We start from the raw sequence: 15,809 nt of genomic DNA on the forward strand, positions 1-15,809 counted from the left end.
TAAAGTGCCTAGGAGAGCACAAGGGTTAATACTTTTCATATTTGATTTAAATTGGTCTAATATTTCAAAAACTATAAAAATGCACAGACTCAAAAAACACAAGCTGGAATTTTCCATAGAAGCTGAAAGTTTGACGAAGAAGAAGAAGATTTATTAATCCTGAAGGAAATGAAATGTCAGGCCTGTGATTTTACATACTGAACACCTATTGGAAGAGTCAGAGGAGGGTCAATTATTATGAAAGCTACCTTAATGTTTATGCTATATGACATACGTCTAGATCAGTGGTCTGCAATGTTTATGACATGAAGTGCCTATTCAAAATTCTCTCCTTAACAACTTAACAGCTACTATACTGCCAACTCTAACACAAAGAAATACAAAAACCTTTCTATTATATCTGAAATTTTATGTACTGTAATTCACTAACAGCAGGTCAAATAGCTTCTTAAAACCTATATTTTTTCATTAACTCAAAAAGTACTTTCATAACAATATTGCACAAGGAAAACAGGCCAAAGTTGACATAGTATTGCAACTTTGTTTTCTTGAAACAAAAAGTGCTGCATTTATAGTCTGTCATGCCTACAGCAATAGGACTGACTACGTCAGATCAAAATACCACCAATATTTCTAAGAACTTCACAATCATTAACATGAAAAAATAAGCGTATGCTTTTGGCTTATTCATTCTTTGTTACATAATGAAACAGGGCCTGAGTAACTTAATGGAAGTTAATTCTGTCTTGGTCCTTTTATTGCATCTAAAATTAAAATACTTTTTTTTTTTCATTAGTTTGCTAATTATAGTAATACACGTTTTCCACAAAAGGACATCACACTATTCGTTAGTTTTAGCACCAGTAAATAGAGTGGTGGTCGGCTGTAGTATTTATTTTAAAACATGTTTATATTTCATATTGACATTTGGCAGAACAGGAAGAAAGTCTGGGTTTAATCTGACTTTTCTTGGTCAGTTTTCAAAAAACGAAAGTCAAAACTTCATAAATATCAAACCCGATTTTTTTTTTCAAATTCGAAAGATACAGAGGACAGATCAAGTTCTTATTGTTTTTACACCCCTGTGTGCCAAGAGAAAAAAAGGGCCCTAGGTTGCTGGGTTGCTTGGGTTTGAGAATGATTTTCTACCTCTAAATATTTTGAAGGTGGACTGAAAGGCAGAAGTGTTTATTGCTTAAACCTTTCATGGACTTATATATGTTAAAAGCCACAAATACCCTTGTGAATCTAAATTTTGAAGAAAAAAACAAAGCAACATTGTAATTTGTCTTTTTAAACCAACAACTGTATCAAGGCCAAACACTCTAATACCAGACAGCTTAAATATAATGAATAAATGCAAAACTTTGCACACAAAAAAGACATTTTAAAATAATTGTAAAACTTTCTCAAATAAGTATTTTCCCTATCGAACTCTATTTTAATGTAGCAACTATTTTTGTAAGGATTGGGGGAAAAAAACATCTATATAAATAACTGGGATATAGTCCCCTAATTTAAACTAATTTAACAAGTTATGATCTCTTAAGAAACTGCATGAATCAGGCAATTCCTTTTTTTTTTTGTTGATTTTTGGCCCTTTTTTCTCTAACAGCTACAAACCTTTCATATCAGAAATGAAGTACGTTTGCAAAGCGTGCAGTGATGGCTCCTCAGAGAGAAGCTGCAGCCTCACTGCAGCCTTCAGAGTGACCATCAACAGACAACAGGACACATTCATCACAAGTAATTGGCTTTATTTTTAGGCTTTGTCATCAATATTGAAGCGGTAACTCTGTGCTGTTCAACTCACACAGGAGAAAGCTTGATAAATACATCACACTGTATATGTGTGCATTATAAAAAGCACTGCAAAGAGGAACTCAACACTGGAGGAGAATAAAAGACAGAGGTTTGTGTGTGTGTATGTGGGGGGGGGGGGGGTGCTGGAAAATAGAAATAATGTAAAACATAAACAAAAATGTCTTTATGAAATCAATAAAAAAAGTTAGATAAATCTCACATAAAATGGACAATATAAAGCATGTGGAGTAAAAAAAAAAAAAATCATGTTTAGGTTCCTGCATTCTGACTCACATTTCAAACATCACACTCCCACCTCCGTGTCTGGATGTTGTAAATTCTTTGATCAAAAAGGTAGCATTTTTGTCCAAATACGATGAAAAAGTCCAACTTTGTGTAAATCTGATGTCCAAAATTTTTAAAGATGACATATGTAAATGTATCTTTTTGTTTTGTTTGGACTATTCCTTCTACATTCTTTCTCCTGAATCGCCTCCATCTTTTTGCACCAGTTTACCCAGTTTATCTTGAATCAGTTGAGTCAAGTGAAGCCTTCAGTTGTTCTGGATTGTCTCTGGGTTATTTTGGTCAGTAAGGCTGCCCAGATGGATGCACAGCAATTTTTTTCCTTTTTTAAGTTTATTTAAAAATTCTGCAGCTCGAGAGGTGATTAGATGCAGTTAATTCATGATATAACAAGAGGGATTTTTTTCACCTGGATTAAGTGGCTCCTTTATTAAAGTTTTAGTTTTTTTGTAAAATTAAATACTTTTTAAAGTCGCATGGATTAGAGTATATTCCGTGACAGGGATTTTGTATTTTCACACAAGCACTGGATATACGTATGTAAGCATTAAAACAGCTGAAAACTGAAAAAGGGACATCAAATTTACACTCTTTGGGTTATTTTGCGGGAATATTTGTTATACCATGGTCCGGGTGAATACTCAATTCTGATTGGCTGCTGGGTGTGCGTTAAAACCTGATAACCGCAAGGTAAAAAAAGAAGTTCCGGTCACCTAGCCTAAATGTTTTGTATCACTGCGCTGGCTTCTTTAAAACAACCTTTTACTTCATCATTTGGACAAAAACAAGCGGTAAGAGATGAACTTTCTCTCTGAACTGATGCTTTATTCAACCCATCGGAAAGATCAGCAAATATATATCCCCGAATCTTGACTGCAGCGGTGGTGCGACGCAGACTATTTGGCTAGTTGGCTTTCTGATCAGTTTTAACCTGACATAGAAATCTTCATGGAGCTGCACTGTGATGATGGAGTACAAAAATATAGATGAAGATCATAATCTCACTGTGAAATGTTGACAAGTTGGGAGGAGAAACTGTGGATTCCGGAGGGGCTTATTTGCTGGAAACCATGATCTTGATGTACTGGAGTGCGCTGTGAGCTGCGTCGTTGTGTGCGTTGCTGCAGGAGATGCCGGTGCCGTGGCACACGGTCACCGGGGAGGTGGACAGCTCCGCCAGGCACTGGTACTGCCCGTTCACCGTCAGTTCGTCTGCAAGCAGCAGGTTATCGTGAGTCCTTCACTGTCTCTGAATGAAAATATAAATCTGACCCATGTTAGTGAAACAGGGTTTCTATAAAATGAGGCTCAATAGTTTTTAAATAAGTGACATGTTTCAGTCGGAAATTGTGTGAGTCTCTGGTAAATAATAAGTCATATTCTAAAAGATTTTTTAATGTGTTTTTAACTAATTTGTTTTTTTATCCCCCCCCCCAAAATGGTCTAAGAGTCAAAATTGACATTTGCTTAAACTAATCCCTTAAAAAAATCGACTTATGTTTCACCCATAAACAGATAGAACGCCGGAAATTGTCGGTCCATTTTAAGACAAGATGACCACAAGGGGGCAGAATTCTACAGAATTGTTGCTTAAGCCAGTGTTTTTCAACCAGTGTGCCGCGGCACACTAGTGTGCCGTGGGAGATGGTCAAGTGTGCCGTGTGAAATTGCCCTCATTAACTGATCTAAAAACATTTCCCATCTCCAGGATTTCAGCTCTCTGTTCATCCAAACAGGCCCTGATAAAACACTGAGGAGTTAGGAATATAAAAGATCGTAAAATACTTTTTCTTTGCGTTTATTTTATTTTATTAAAGACATTTTGATAAGAATGACGGCAGCGCGATTCAGCTGCAGCTCCGGTTGTATTTAGGAAAAGTCCCGTCCCTTTGACTGTCTCCACCAATCATTCTTGAAGGCTTAATCACATGTCATCAGTCTGACCAATCAGAAGTGGTTAAAGTCTTCACTTCCTTGTCCCGATTTAGCTCGTAAAGTCGCTCAGTTCTAACAAAAATAGCAGCTAAAGCTCGTCTTTAGCGGTGTAGCTTTCCACAGAATCCAGTATCAGACCGTGGAACAAGTGAACAAAACCATGCAGCTCCGAAAAGCGATCTCCGCCGGCCGTTTTTATGCACTACATCTCCCATGATGCATTGGATTGTGAGAGTGACAGCGTAAAAGGAGTTCTGTTGTTAAACGTCTTGAAAACAACGAACACACTTCAAACTTTTTTTAAATCTTCTAACTTAACTTTTATTGCATCTTTTAGAAAAACAGCTGCAGCTTCCAGCTTTTTCTGCAATAATTATCACAAAAATGCATGTGAGATTGTGGAGGGGCTGTAGATCAATACAGACTATGAGTTTCTCCTTTTTTTTTTCATTTTTGGATGCTGGTGTGCCGCGGGATTTTTTTTAAGCTTAAAGTGTGCCGTGGCTCAGAAAAGGTTGAAAAACACTGGCTTAAGCATTTCCCCAATTCAATTTGAAATTGCTTCAATTTCTTGAATTCATCGAGACACTTCATAAGAGTTTTTACCATCCTAAAGGATGACTAGAACAGCAGTGGATGCAGTTTATTTTTCACAAACTCTTACTGCTTAGAGAAAAGTTTCAACAAAGCTTGATTTATAGAAACTTCACATGTATTCTGTGTGTTTCTAATTACTTCTTGTGTTAAAGTGACCACAAGCAGTGCATACCCCCCCCCCTCTTTGTGGCCCCTTCAAAATGTAAAAATGTGTCCTTTGTCCCAATCAAGTAATAAGTGCTAATTCCAACAGATACTTATTAAAAGGAGGTAAAAGTAAAGGCTAGCAGGTTGGGGTAAAGGGGGCATGTAGATATATACTCACCAATATCAAAGTATGTGACTTCAAAGCCTTGCTCCAAGGAAAGCTCCAACATCAACTGAATATAATCCATGTTGGGAATGCTCAGTGGGTTTCTCCTCAGCAGGTTTATCTTCTCTGCCGTGGAGCTTCTTATGGTGTCAAATCGGACGCTCGGCTTTGGATTCTAGGAAATCAAAAGACAGTGGAGAAAGAAACGTTTCCTGAAAAGCGGTGCAGAGATGTTTCTGCAGAGGACGGAGTCTCCACTGACCCATGTGACTTCTGAACATCCTGACAAACTCTGAAGCTTTGCCATCATTTTCTCTGCGGCAGCCTTCTTTGCTGCCTTTTTGGAATTCCCTGCAGCTGCAACACAAAACACAACTTTAGGAGAAAGAAAAAACTGAAACACGCAAGGATTTTTTCTTTTGTAAATGCTCATACCTTTTTCTGATAAAGACTCCAGTCTGCAGGTGACTGTAAACTCTCTGATGTGTGGGGGGCCGGTCTCCCGTAAAACTGTGTACTCAGGGAGACGCCAACCTCTCTGCAACGCCAACTCCTGCATGAAACAAAGAGGAGGAGAGAGGATTTCAACGCATACAAAAAAAATGATTGAGTTTTTAAGAAATTCATTGATATTTCTAAATGGGATTAGTAAAAACTCTTCTGTAGGTTTATCATTATGAATGTTCATAATTGCAATTATTTTAAGGCTCAAAAAACCTGATCAAATGTTCTACAATAAAAAAGGACAAAAGCAAAAAGAGACTGAGTACCTGGAGTAGTCCTACAGAATTAGGAAGATGGTTGTTTGTTTCGGCGGCGTTGCTTAGACCCGTCGCAGCAACATGTCTGTCGAGCATCAAAGATTCATCAATCATCACTTAAAATGAGTCACATTTCTGTATAAAGAATGTCTAAAACTACTTGTATATTTGGCTAAAGCAAACAAGGAAAACTTAAAGGAGATTATTTTGGACAAGCAAGAACCCAAATATGCGCCGGCTCACCAGTTCAGGTCTACTTACCCAGCTCCAGCGTCTGTGTACAGAATATTCAGAGCAGCCTCTGCAGCTTGGTGCTTCGCAGCTTTTTTACTGGGACCCTGGCCTGAAATAAAAACATATCAATCCACTTTATTCTCCAGATTTATCTCTGCACGCAACATCCTAATAAGCAGCATTTTATGAACAAGTGCATTTTATATGTACCCCTATATTGCTTATTTGAAATAAAAACAAGCGTTTTTAAAGTACGGTATATTTTTTCTCTGAAAACTATTTGACTAAAAAGCAGATGTGACCAGAATTGTTGTTTGCAGAGCTTGTGAACAAACAGCTCTCGCCGTCCCCAGACGACGTGTTTCAGCTCTTTTCACACACATTCAAAGGATTCAGATCAGGACTCAAAGTGGGTCACTTCAGAACAGTGAAGTAATTTTTTGACCGTGTGTTTTTGGTCATTGGGCTGTTGGAAGGCTGATAATCTGTGACTGTGATTAAGATTTCCAACACTACAGAACTCATGTTGCTGTATGAGATATAATCTTGATCTCGTTATTTCCTGCACAGATTTAAAGCAGAGCCGACCCAGACCATGACACTTTAGCATACCTACGCATGTGACGTCACCGACTGTCACGCTGAAGACAAAGCTGGGCTGGTGAGCCTGGCCTTCAGCCTTCTCCATCATGAACATGGGATGGTTCCCACTTTTGATCCCATACTCATGCAGGATTTGAATTGGAGTCTTCCCAGGGTTATTCCACAGAGGTTCAACTGGGTTTAGGCTGGTGAAAAACAAGTACACCAAAATATTAAAGAAGAATAGAAACTGAATCCCCAAGATAAAAATTTAGGCGTTCAGTATGACAGCAGAAAAACATTTCAACAGAATAAATGACCAACTTAACCCCTTGAGGACTACATTTATTTCCAGCTATAAAACAAATCACTTCTGTTTTAGCATCGAAGTGATTTGATGCACATTTGCATCAATGATGATGTCTCCAAAGTTGGACTGAATGCAGCAACTGTTAAAGACCCACTTCAAAACATTTGTGTTTTTGGTATTTTTAACATGTTCTTATGGGATTTTTCTGATGATGGAGGACAAATATAAAGAAAATTAAGCTTACATTTGTATTTCTGAGTATTTCTTTATACAAGTCGTTGTGAATCAGGAGCAGATGAAAAAATGCAATTGGAAAAAGAGCTTATTTGTGGTTGAGAGCCCGGCGCCGTCTCACTTCATGATCATCCAGCACATTCAGGACCGTGATGTGCTGGATCTTCATGAATCTCACTTCAATAGAAAATACCGCAATTTTATATATTTAAAAATAAATAAATAAACATGCTGAGTCTTTTGAAAGCACACCCCAAGAAAATTGATTCCTAGTTAGAGTTACCGTAATTCTTTTTAAACCTGCCAATTGCTAGGCTTAATGACTCCCGCCTATGTGACCATATAACAAAACTCGTGGGTTTTTTGTTGTTGTTTGTTTTGTTTGTTTTTTGCAATTCTCCTTTCGGCAAACAGACGCTATAAATCAAGCCTAAATGACTCATTTGGCTATTTAAAAACCCCTAAAGTCATGTAAAGAGATTTGAACTCTTACCCTTACTCTTATTATTCCAACTTTAATTTAGAGCACACAAAACCCCAAAGAATCAACGAAAAGAATCTTTCCAGAACCGTTTTTTTTTTAGCAAAAACCCATCGTACATAACTGCAGTGTTGTAAACAATATAAATGCAGTTTTCATTGGGTTGTAACAACAACAAAAAACATCTATAAACTGGTAATAACAAAGCACCAACCTCGGTTCAGCGGTAGCAGTCATCATGGCTGGTGTCTGATATCCTTCCTGAGACATTTTGAAAGGTCAGACTGACACCCGGATACTTATTGTTTTACCCTTAACTAAAACTCCAACACGATGGTTTGATGTAGAACCAGGACATTTGATCGCAGTTGGCTAAAACATAAGGGAATAATGTTTTCATTCCCTTTCCCTTTCACTCCCTACAGTTAGAGCGTCGCCGGAAGACAAAAAGAAAAGTCCGACATCAACATCCGGGTCAACGATGGGTCAATAATCCTAAACAACAAAAACATGTTAGTGCCCTCTAGTGGTGAAACCTTTTAAAAATTAAAAATAAAAAACTATTGATTGAACATAACAGAACCTCTGGACAGAACATAGAAGGAAAAAAAACGTAATTTCATCCCGATAGAATAAACACAGAACAGATATTGTACATAAATAAATAAATAAAATAAGCACAAATTTAGCAATACAAGGCTTTTTTAAGGTAATAATCGGCAGAATTGTATCTTGAATAACTTATTCAAACTGTTAAAGAATTAAAAGAAGAAAAAAAACAAATCTCGTTATGAGGGGTTTAATGGTCAACCAGATTACAAAATGTTATTTATTTTCCCATATACTTCAAATCCCATTTATTTCGAATTCTTTTGATGTGTTGTACATTTTTTCACACATAAGTGTGTTGACATGTTCTAACGCTTAACCAAAAATGTATAGAAAATGAATTTTCTTTTCAGCACTCTTTTTTTTATGCAGACTATAATAGATTTAGCAAGGCAGAAGATTTAATTACAAGAAAGTCTTTTTTTTGTTGTTTGGTAATAGGATTCCAAATGTTACATAGAGTCTGAGAACAGAGTCTTGGGTTTTAACCAGCTTTACCTGTCTAGTTTTAACTAGATTAGGATGCCTAATATAGTTTTAACTACACTAGAAAATTTGCATTTCTTCTGCTTAAACATCTTCTTCCTCTTATTTTCTCTAGTAACAAATGCACCCCATACAGTGGTTTCACAGCATATTTTTATTTGCACAGTCAAGAACATACAGTTAGGACAGGAAACATGCACCTTTTGAAAAGGATGTTTAGTGCATTAGATGGACTAACAATAAACATTCAAAAAATTAATTGTTACTGAATAAAAAGTGGAAAATTAGGATTTAACCTCAACTCATGGCATTTATCTGAAACATTTTGTAGATATTGCATAAAGAAGTAAAAAAAAAAAAACATTTAGTCTTGCATGGAGCGTTTTTATTTAAATAAAAGGCTGTCTATGTGGATTTCCCAGCAGTCATTTATCACGGTTTGTCTTCAGGGTTGTGATGTGTCCTCTGCGTCTGACTCTCACACTGATCCAAGCGCGGGAGTTCACACCCGAACTGTTGAATCGGAAGGACTCTGTGAGAGAAACACACACACACGCAGAGGTTCAGCCTTTATCCAGTAGCTAAAAATGCTTTCATTCAAGAAAGGATGATGTTTATTGTCATGGAACAGGCAGTCAACAGTTTTTGGCAGTCAATAAGGGTCAGATGTGAAAAATAAACTTTTTTTTCATGTAGATACTGAAGTGAAAGGAGATTTTCTATAAAAACGAGAAAACAAAACATTTCCTTCGCTCCTTCCGCTGTCATAGAACGACAACAAAGAACAGAGTTGAGGGAGGAACCCTCCCCAGAAAAACTAAAAGCCACTCTTGGGAGTGAAAACATGCCAGCTGCATAACAGAGAGTGTGTTATTTATGCCTCATAGTTCAAACATTACAACTGTATGAATGAATGAATGAATAGAAAAAGAAACGGTGGCTAATTTCATTAATGACAATTCCTCTGCTCCAAAATACTGATTTACTAAACACGCATTAAACATAAATAATGATTTATTTTTTTAAGAAGAGGATAAACAATGGTAAAACCTGAGAAATTATCTAAATACACAACTTTTCTAATGATTTTTGATAACGATTTCTTGGATTTTGATTTTTGAAGGGTTTTAACAAAGCGCTTGTGTGTTAAGTTAAAGTTAAATTAAAACAACAATTTACATACTGTGTGGGACCAATAGTTCTATGATCCTACAAATCAACTGACTTTTTCTTAGCTACCTCTGCAAAAAAAAAACATAAAAATGCCAAAACAGACTGATTTTACTAACATAAATCAAAGGGCTTTCTTTAAAAACTAATGTTAAAACAACACTGAAATACAACATTGGGCTCATTTGGGAAAAGTGGCAAAGAAAGCTGTGGGTCATTGTGAAAAAAATGATAAGATTTTTTTTTTACAATAATGTAAATATAAAAAGGGAAAATAGCAATGGCCCAAGAATGGAGCCTTGAGGGACTCCAGAGGTCAAAAGAGCAGTGGTAGAAAAAACCTCAACATTGTAACAGCAAATAAATGACAGTTGTGGATTAAGAAAGAAATTAAGTCATTAAATAAAGTATTAGATTAGATTGAAACACCACAATGTTGGGGATTAGAAACTGAAATCAACAGCTCGATTTCTGATACTACTGATAAACTTTTGCACAATTGCCTTTCTTGGTGCAATTTTGTGAGCATCATTGCGCCAAAGAAGAACAATGAACTTATCTGTAACGCACATCAAACCACGAACCACGGCAGAAGAACAGAACAGCCCTCTCTCCAAGGAAAGGCATCCTTCGTGTTTTTTATTTTTTTAACAAAACATTTTTGAACATTGAAAAAAAAACTAAATTCATTTTTTTGGGGGGAAATTAACCTAAATGTTGATTTAAAAAGGGCTAAAAATGCCAAAATCTGACACCTGCAATTTAACCTGCAATTCTTTTTTCTTTTTTTTTTTTTAAATAAAAGTGAACCCTGGATTAGGGAATATCAATATAAATAGTATGACAGGTTAATGTTTCATATCCTCAAAAGTAAGCAAAATCAGAGGTATATTATCTCCAGAAGGAGCTAAATGTTTTCATGTCAGAACAACTGCTGAAAGCTGAAGCTGATTGTACTAAAAACCATGAAAGAACCAGAGAAGAAGTTCAGCATGAGCACAAATGTTTTACACTTCAGAAGACTTAGACAGATTTTATTCATACTTATTGATTCTTTTTGAATGATCTGCATTTGTGTTGTTAAAATACAAACAACTGATCAGAAGTTAAGGACTGGAAATTGATAATATATGTTTAAAAAAACAGTTAAAAAAGCATAATAGGGGTGGGGGTATGTACGTTAACTTTATGATTTTTTTTTTTTTTTTGGAATGTCAGTTCTTCATTCCTTAAGCCCCAATAAAATGTAAAAACGTAAACCGTTTATGTACATTTTCAAATGAACAAAGTTATCTCTTCTTTTTGCATTTAGATGAATAAACTCTCCATATCTTATTTTCTTTAACTATTTTAATTGTTTCTATCTTTTAACTACTGCAATAAAAACTTTCATTGTACCTTTTTGCTCTGCATGAATAAATAAATAAAATATAAATATATGCAATGACCATTCTGAAATATTCCACCATAAACAAATTGAATTAATATGATTTTTCTTCAGAAGCCTTAACAGTTTGAATCAGAGAACTTACTGTCACTGATTAGTGAGTGCATTGAGGTTATGTGCCTCCTGCCCAGACCGTGGCTCCTGGACAGGACACAGTCCAGGTAGAGGTCCCAGAAGACCCGGGCCAGGTCCCAGAACAGTGCCGAGTGTTTCCCCTTGTCCGACGACCTCAGGGACTCCATCAGGTCCCAGAAGGCGGGAACCGTGTCGGCGATCCTCGGAGAGCGCATCTCCAGCAGCAGAGCCGAGGAGGCGTCCCAGCACTGCGGGTCCGCCCGGGGCACAGCCAGCGGGTCCACCTGACCCGGCCTCTGGCCTCGCAGAGGCGCCGCGAGCAAGCAGGTCAGCGCCAGAACCGCGGGCGCGCATGCGCTCAGGAGAGGCACCGGCATCTGCACTGGACCAAACACAGATCAGCTGTTTCAGGGAATCATCAAATCTGACAAAGAACAAGTGTTTGAATATTTGCAATACAGTTCTTGGCATATGAAGTTTCAAAAAGCAACACGTAGGTCTTAATTTAAAATAAACAATTAAATAAACAACAACAAAATCACAAAAAGTCAACAAAATTGTAGTTTGACAGTGAAAATGTGTACTTACCATTTAAGCTGTGCTGACAGCAGAACTGTATTGTTGATGGAGGTTTGGTAAATACATGTTTGGTGTCATGACGTCAGTGGCCCCCCTCCCTTCCAAACCTGTCTGTCACGTTTAGTTTTAAAAAAATGAAGGTTGATACTTCCTTTTTACCCATAAATTATTATTATTATTATTGCTATTAGTCACACTTTTCTTCAAAAATGTTCTTCTTATAGCACAGAAAACAGTGCAATTATTCTCTAAAAACCGGCAGATAAGTTGCCCTTTCCTCTAATATCTCAGAAACAGATTTAATCAACTTTAAAACAAAAAAAAAAAACTCCTATATTATTACTAATAGATAAACAAATAATTATTTGAGTTATTGTTTTGCTGCTTTTTGGTGTCATATTTAATAATGTTTGACATTTTCAGCTTACGAGACATTAATTGTTTCCACAAAGAGTGCATGAAATTTAAAAAGAACATTAATTTCTGGATGCTTTGAACCTTACGTGTAAAAACAAAAGCAGAATAAATCATTTACTTTTCATTCTTTTTTTTCTACATTTCCTGAATAAACCTTCACAAGGTTTCGGGAAGTTTTCCACAGAAAATGTAAGCAATCTTACCTCACAGACCCGGGTGGTTCTGCCATCTTTAAAAGCCATCCCAGTGATGAACAATGTTCCACAGAGTGGTAAACAAGTTGCATTGCTATGCTTTTACTGAAATGTCACATGCCTGCCTTATCTTAAACACAATTATTTTCACAGTGAGAGGCCAAAACTAAATGTACCGAATGTGTGTCTTACTCACTCATTCACCCCCCGGATGATGCACGGAAGCAGGCTTTACATTTCCACTGCCAGGACCCATTTACAACTTTGGAATGAAGACCACCCTCTGCATTCATGCTCAAAGGGTAAATATGTTGTAAGGACACTCCAAGATTGGAAATCTGACAATGGAGTACAAATTACGTCTCGCCAAAATTATATAGTATTAAAATACTATAAAGTACTTAAAATAATAAGTGAAAGTTGGCTCTGTGCTGAATAAAAGCAAATGAAAAACATTTTTTTTAAATAACAAAGAATCACACGCAATATAATCTTTTTTTTAGCACTAATGCCAAAAAAGTATTAAATATATTTAATAAAAAAAACACATTTCTCATTTACTTAAGGGTGCTGTTTGTTGTGGGTCCAAAAAAGTAGCACTTCCTGTGTCTTTTAACTGACAAAAAGCCTCAACACTTAATACCTTTGAGTTAAAACGTTGTTTTTTTTTTGGTTGTTTGGTCACTGAACATTTTTCTCATGATGGAGGGCACATAGAAAGAAAATGAAGCATAAAATTTCACTTCTGAGTATTTCTTTATTCAAATCATGAATCGGGATCAGATGAAACAATGTCGCTTGCAGCTGTGACATGGGGGCTTCAATCAGCGGTCCACAAGCAGTTAAAAGACCACTAGGAACGCTTTTACAATTGATCAAAAGATGATTGTGGAGGAACTTTCAGATCAACTTTAATCGAATTTTGTCTTAAACAATAATTTATCAATAAACACCCACATTTAGGTATATTGCTATGATAATTGGAAAAATTGTTCTAAAAATTAACATGGGCGGCCGTGGTGCAGCGGTAGGGCGGTCAACCCATGATCATAAGATTGCAGGTTCAATTCCCGCCTTGCACGCCCATGTGTCGAAGTGTCCTTGGGCAAGACACTGAACCCCACCTTGCCTCTGGTGGGAGGTTGGCGCCAGTGTTCGGCAGCGGAGCCGCCATCAGTGTGTGAATGTGTGTGTGCATGGGTAAATGGGACTGTGACTGTAAAGCACTTTGGGCCTTCATAAGAAGGTAGAAAGCGCTATATAAGTATACGCCATTTACCATGTATTGCTAAAAAAGTTTTTTATTTTTAAAAGTAGGTACATTTACATTCTTTACTCCAAAGCATTATTTTAAGTGCTGCAACGGTACAACTGTTCATGATTTCTATTAAAATTAGAACATAATTACACATTGCACAAATTTAATACTAAAATAAGATCAGAATCAGAATCAGCTTTATTGGCCAAATACAGTGCATGTTCAAGGAATTTGGCTTTGGTGTCTGGTGCTCTTATGCAAACTAGAAAGATATGAAAAAATTTTGAAGGAGTAAGACAAGAGAGGACAAATAATAAAAAGAAAGTACTATGAGGTAGATATAGAAATATTTAAACATAACTAAGCAAAAAAATGCAACAGTAAAAATGCAGCAGTAGTTCTGGTGTGACAGTTTCTGTGGTTTTGTTCCGTGTTCTTGAGTGGTCTGCAGTCAGGAGGTCATTAGAGTGACAGCTCGGGGGAAGAAGCTGTCCTTGTGGCGAGTGGTTTTGGTGCACATAGTCCTAAAGCAAAAGCCTAAAGAAAGCTGAAAAGGCAAGGTGTCCTTTGCAATTCTGCAAGCCCGCTTCCTTAACCTGGACCAGTACAGGTCCTGAATGGAGGGAAGGCTGGAACCAATAATCCTCTCAGCAGATCTGACGATTCTCTAGTCTGTTCCTGTCGTGTCTAGTTGCTGATCCAAACCAGACCGTGATGGATGTGGTCAGAATCAGAATCAGAATCAGAGATACTTTATTGATCCCACACGTGGGAAAACAGCAGAGGGGAAAAAAGACTTAAAATTAAGTAAAAAAAAAAAAAAAAAAACAAGAAAATGTAGCATAAATACAGACATCAAGGTATAATTTAAAAAAGCTATTTACAGAACAGTGCAAGTAGAAAGATGTGCAAAAGAAATGTGCAAAATAGAAAACAACTAAATAAATAGGTAATAAAGATGTGCAAAGGTTATCTTTTGCATTGTGTGTTGTTGTACAGGGCTATTGCATTGGGTATGAATGACTTTTGGTACCGGGCAGTTTTGGAGCGGAGCTGTCTGAGCCTCCTGGAGAAGGAGCTCCGCTGTTTGTTCATAAGAGGGTGGAGAGGATGCTCAGGGTTGTCCATGATTGAAAGGAGTCTGTTCAGGGACCTCCTCTCCATCACTGCTTCAAAGGTGTCCTGTTTGCAGCCAATGACAGAACCCGCCTTCCTGATCAGCTTGTTCAGTCTGTTGGTGTCACTGACTGCAATGCTGCTTCCCCAGCAGACCACGGAGGAGAACAAGGTGCTGGCTACCACAGACTGGTAGAAGATCCCCAGCATCTTGCTGCACACATTAAAGGACCTCAGCTTCCTAAGGAAGTAGAGTCTGCTGCAGGCCCTCTTGTACACAGCGGTGCTGTGGCTCCTCCAGCTCAGTCTGCTGTTGATAGTCACACCCAGATATTTATACTCCTCGACCGCTTCTACATCCTTGCCCAGGATGCAGAGGGGTTGTCAGGACAGCTTTGATTATTGCTGTGTAGAAGATGGTCAGCAGCTCCTTGAGGTAGGTTGACTTTCTTGAGTTGTCGCAGGAAGTACAACCTCTGCTGAGCCTTTTTCCGTAGTGATTCAATGTGAGCAGTCCACGTAAGGCCCCGTGAGATGGTGGGGAACCTAGGAACCTGTGTGAGTCTGTTGAGGGTCCAGTGCTGTTGAGAATTGTGAGTGGAGGGGGGTTCCTCCTGAAGTCCACTGTCATCTCCACCGTTTTAGGTGGGTTCAACTCCAGGTGGTTCTGGCTGCACCAGAGGACTGCCCGCTCCACTGGTGTAAAGGAGGAGAAGAAAGAAAGGGAAGAGAACACAACCCCTGGGGGGCGCCGGTGTTAAGGATCCGGGTGCTGGATGTGAAGCGTCCCAGTTACACCTGCTGCCTCCTGTCAGTCAGGGAACTGGTGATCCACTGACAGGTGGGGAGAGGCACGGTGAGCTGGGACAGTTTGTGGTGGAGGAGCTCTGGGACAATGGTGT

General features: G+C 37.8%; 2 protein-coding genes across 2 annotated transcripts; both read right to left on the reverse strand.

The window, feature by feature from the left end:
- Positions 1–1,740: 1,740 nt before the first annotated feature.
- prkra (protein kinase, interferon-inducible double stranded RNA dependent activator) lies at positions 1,741–8,028 on the reverse strand. The gene is made up of 8 exons (XM_023950885.2): positions 7,771–8,028; positions 6,562–6,737; positions 5,977–6,058; positions 5,725–5,800; positions 5,390–5,507; positions 5,217–5,311; positions 4,967–5,129; positions 1,741–3,321 (listed from the first exon to the last, which is right to left on the reverse strand). Exons 1-8 carry the CDS (start codon positions 7,824–7,826, stop codon positions 3,164–3,166), a joined length of 924 nt encoding a protein of 307 aa, XP_023806653.1. The 5' UTR covers positions 7,827–8,028; the 3' UTR covers positions 1,741–3,163.
- A 903-nt stretch (positions 8,029–8,931) lies between these two features.
- Positions 8,932–11,781, reverse strand: LOC110017435 (protein FAM237A-like). Its single transcript, XM_023950964.2, has 2 exons — positions 11,354–11,781; positions 8,932–9,183 (listed from the first exon to the last, which is right to left on the reverse strand). Exons 1-2 carry the CDS (start codon positions 11,718–11,720, stop codon positions 9,077–9,079), a joined length of 474 nt encoding a protein of 157 aa, XP_023806732.1. The 5' UTR covers positions 11,721–11,781; the 3' UTR covers positions 8,932–9,076.
- Between the last annotated feature and the right edge of the window lie 4,028 nt (positions 11,782–15,809).

The sequence above is a fragment of the Oryzias latipes genome, chromosome 21 (assembly GCF_053564925.1).
Source record: "Oryzias latipes strain Hd-rR chromosome 21, Olatipes_Hd-rR_3.1".
Classification (NCBI taxonomy): Eukaryota; Metazoa; Chordata; class Actinopteri; order Beloniformes; family Adrianichthyidae; genus Oryzias; species Oryzias latipes.

What these genes read in the sequence shown, in the direction of transcription:
- prkra (XM_023950885.2), bottom strand. Translation starts at nt 7,826, where the DNA reads ATGTCTCAGGAAGGATATCAGACACCAGCCATGATGACTGCTACCGCT. An exon ending in ACTGCTACCGCTGAACCGAG is followed by an intron (nt 6,738 to 7,770) that starts GTTGGTGCTTTG and finishes GTTTTTCACCAG; the next exon opens with CCTAAACCCAGTTGAACCTC. An exon ending in TACACAGACGCTGGAGCTGG is followed by an intron (nt 5,801 to 5,976) that starts GTAAGTAGACCT and finishes GATGCTCGACAG; the next exon opens with ACATGTTGCTGCGACGGGTC.
- LOC110017435 (XM_023950964.2), bottom strand. Translation starts at nt 11,720, where the DNA reads ATGCCGGTGCCTCTCCTGAGCGCATGCGCGCCCGCGGTTCTGGCGCTG. An exon ending in GCACTCACTAATCAGTGACA is followed by an intron (nt 9,184 to 11,353) that starts GTAAGTTCTCTG and finishes TTTCTCTCACAG; the next exon opens with AGTCCTTCCGATTCAACAGT.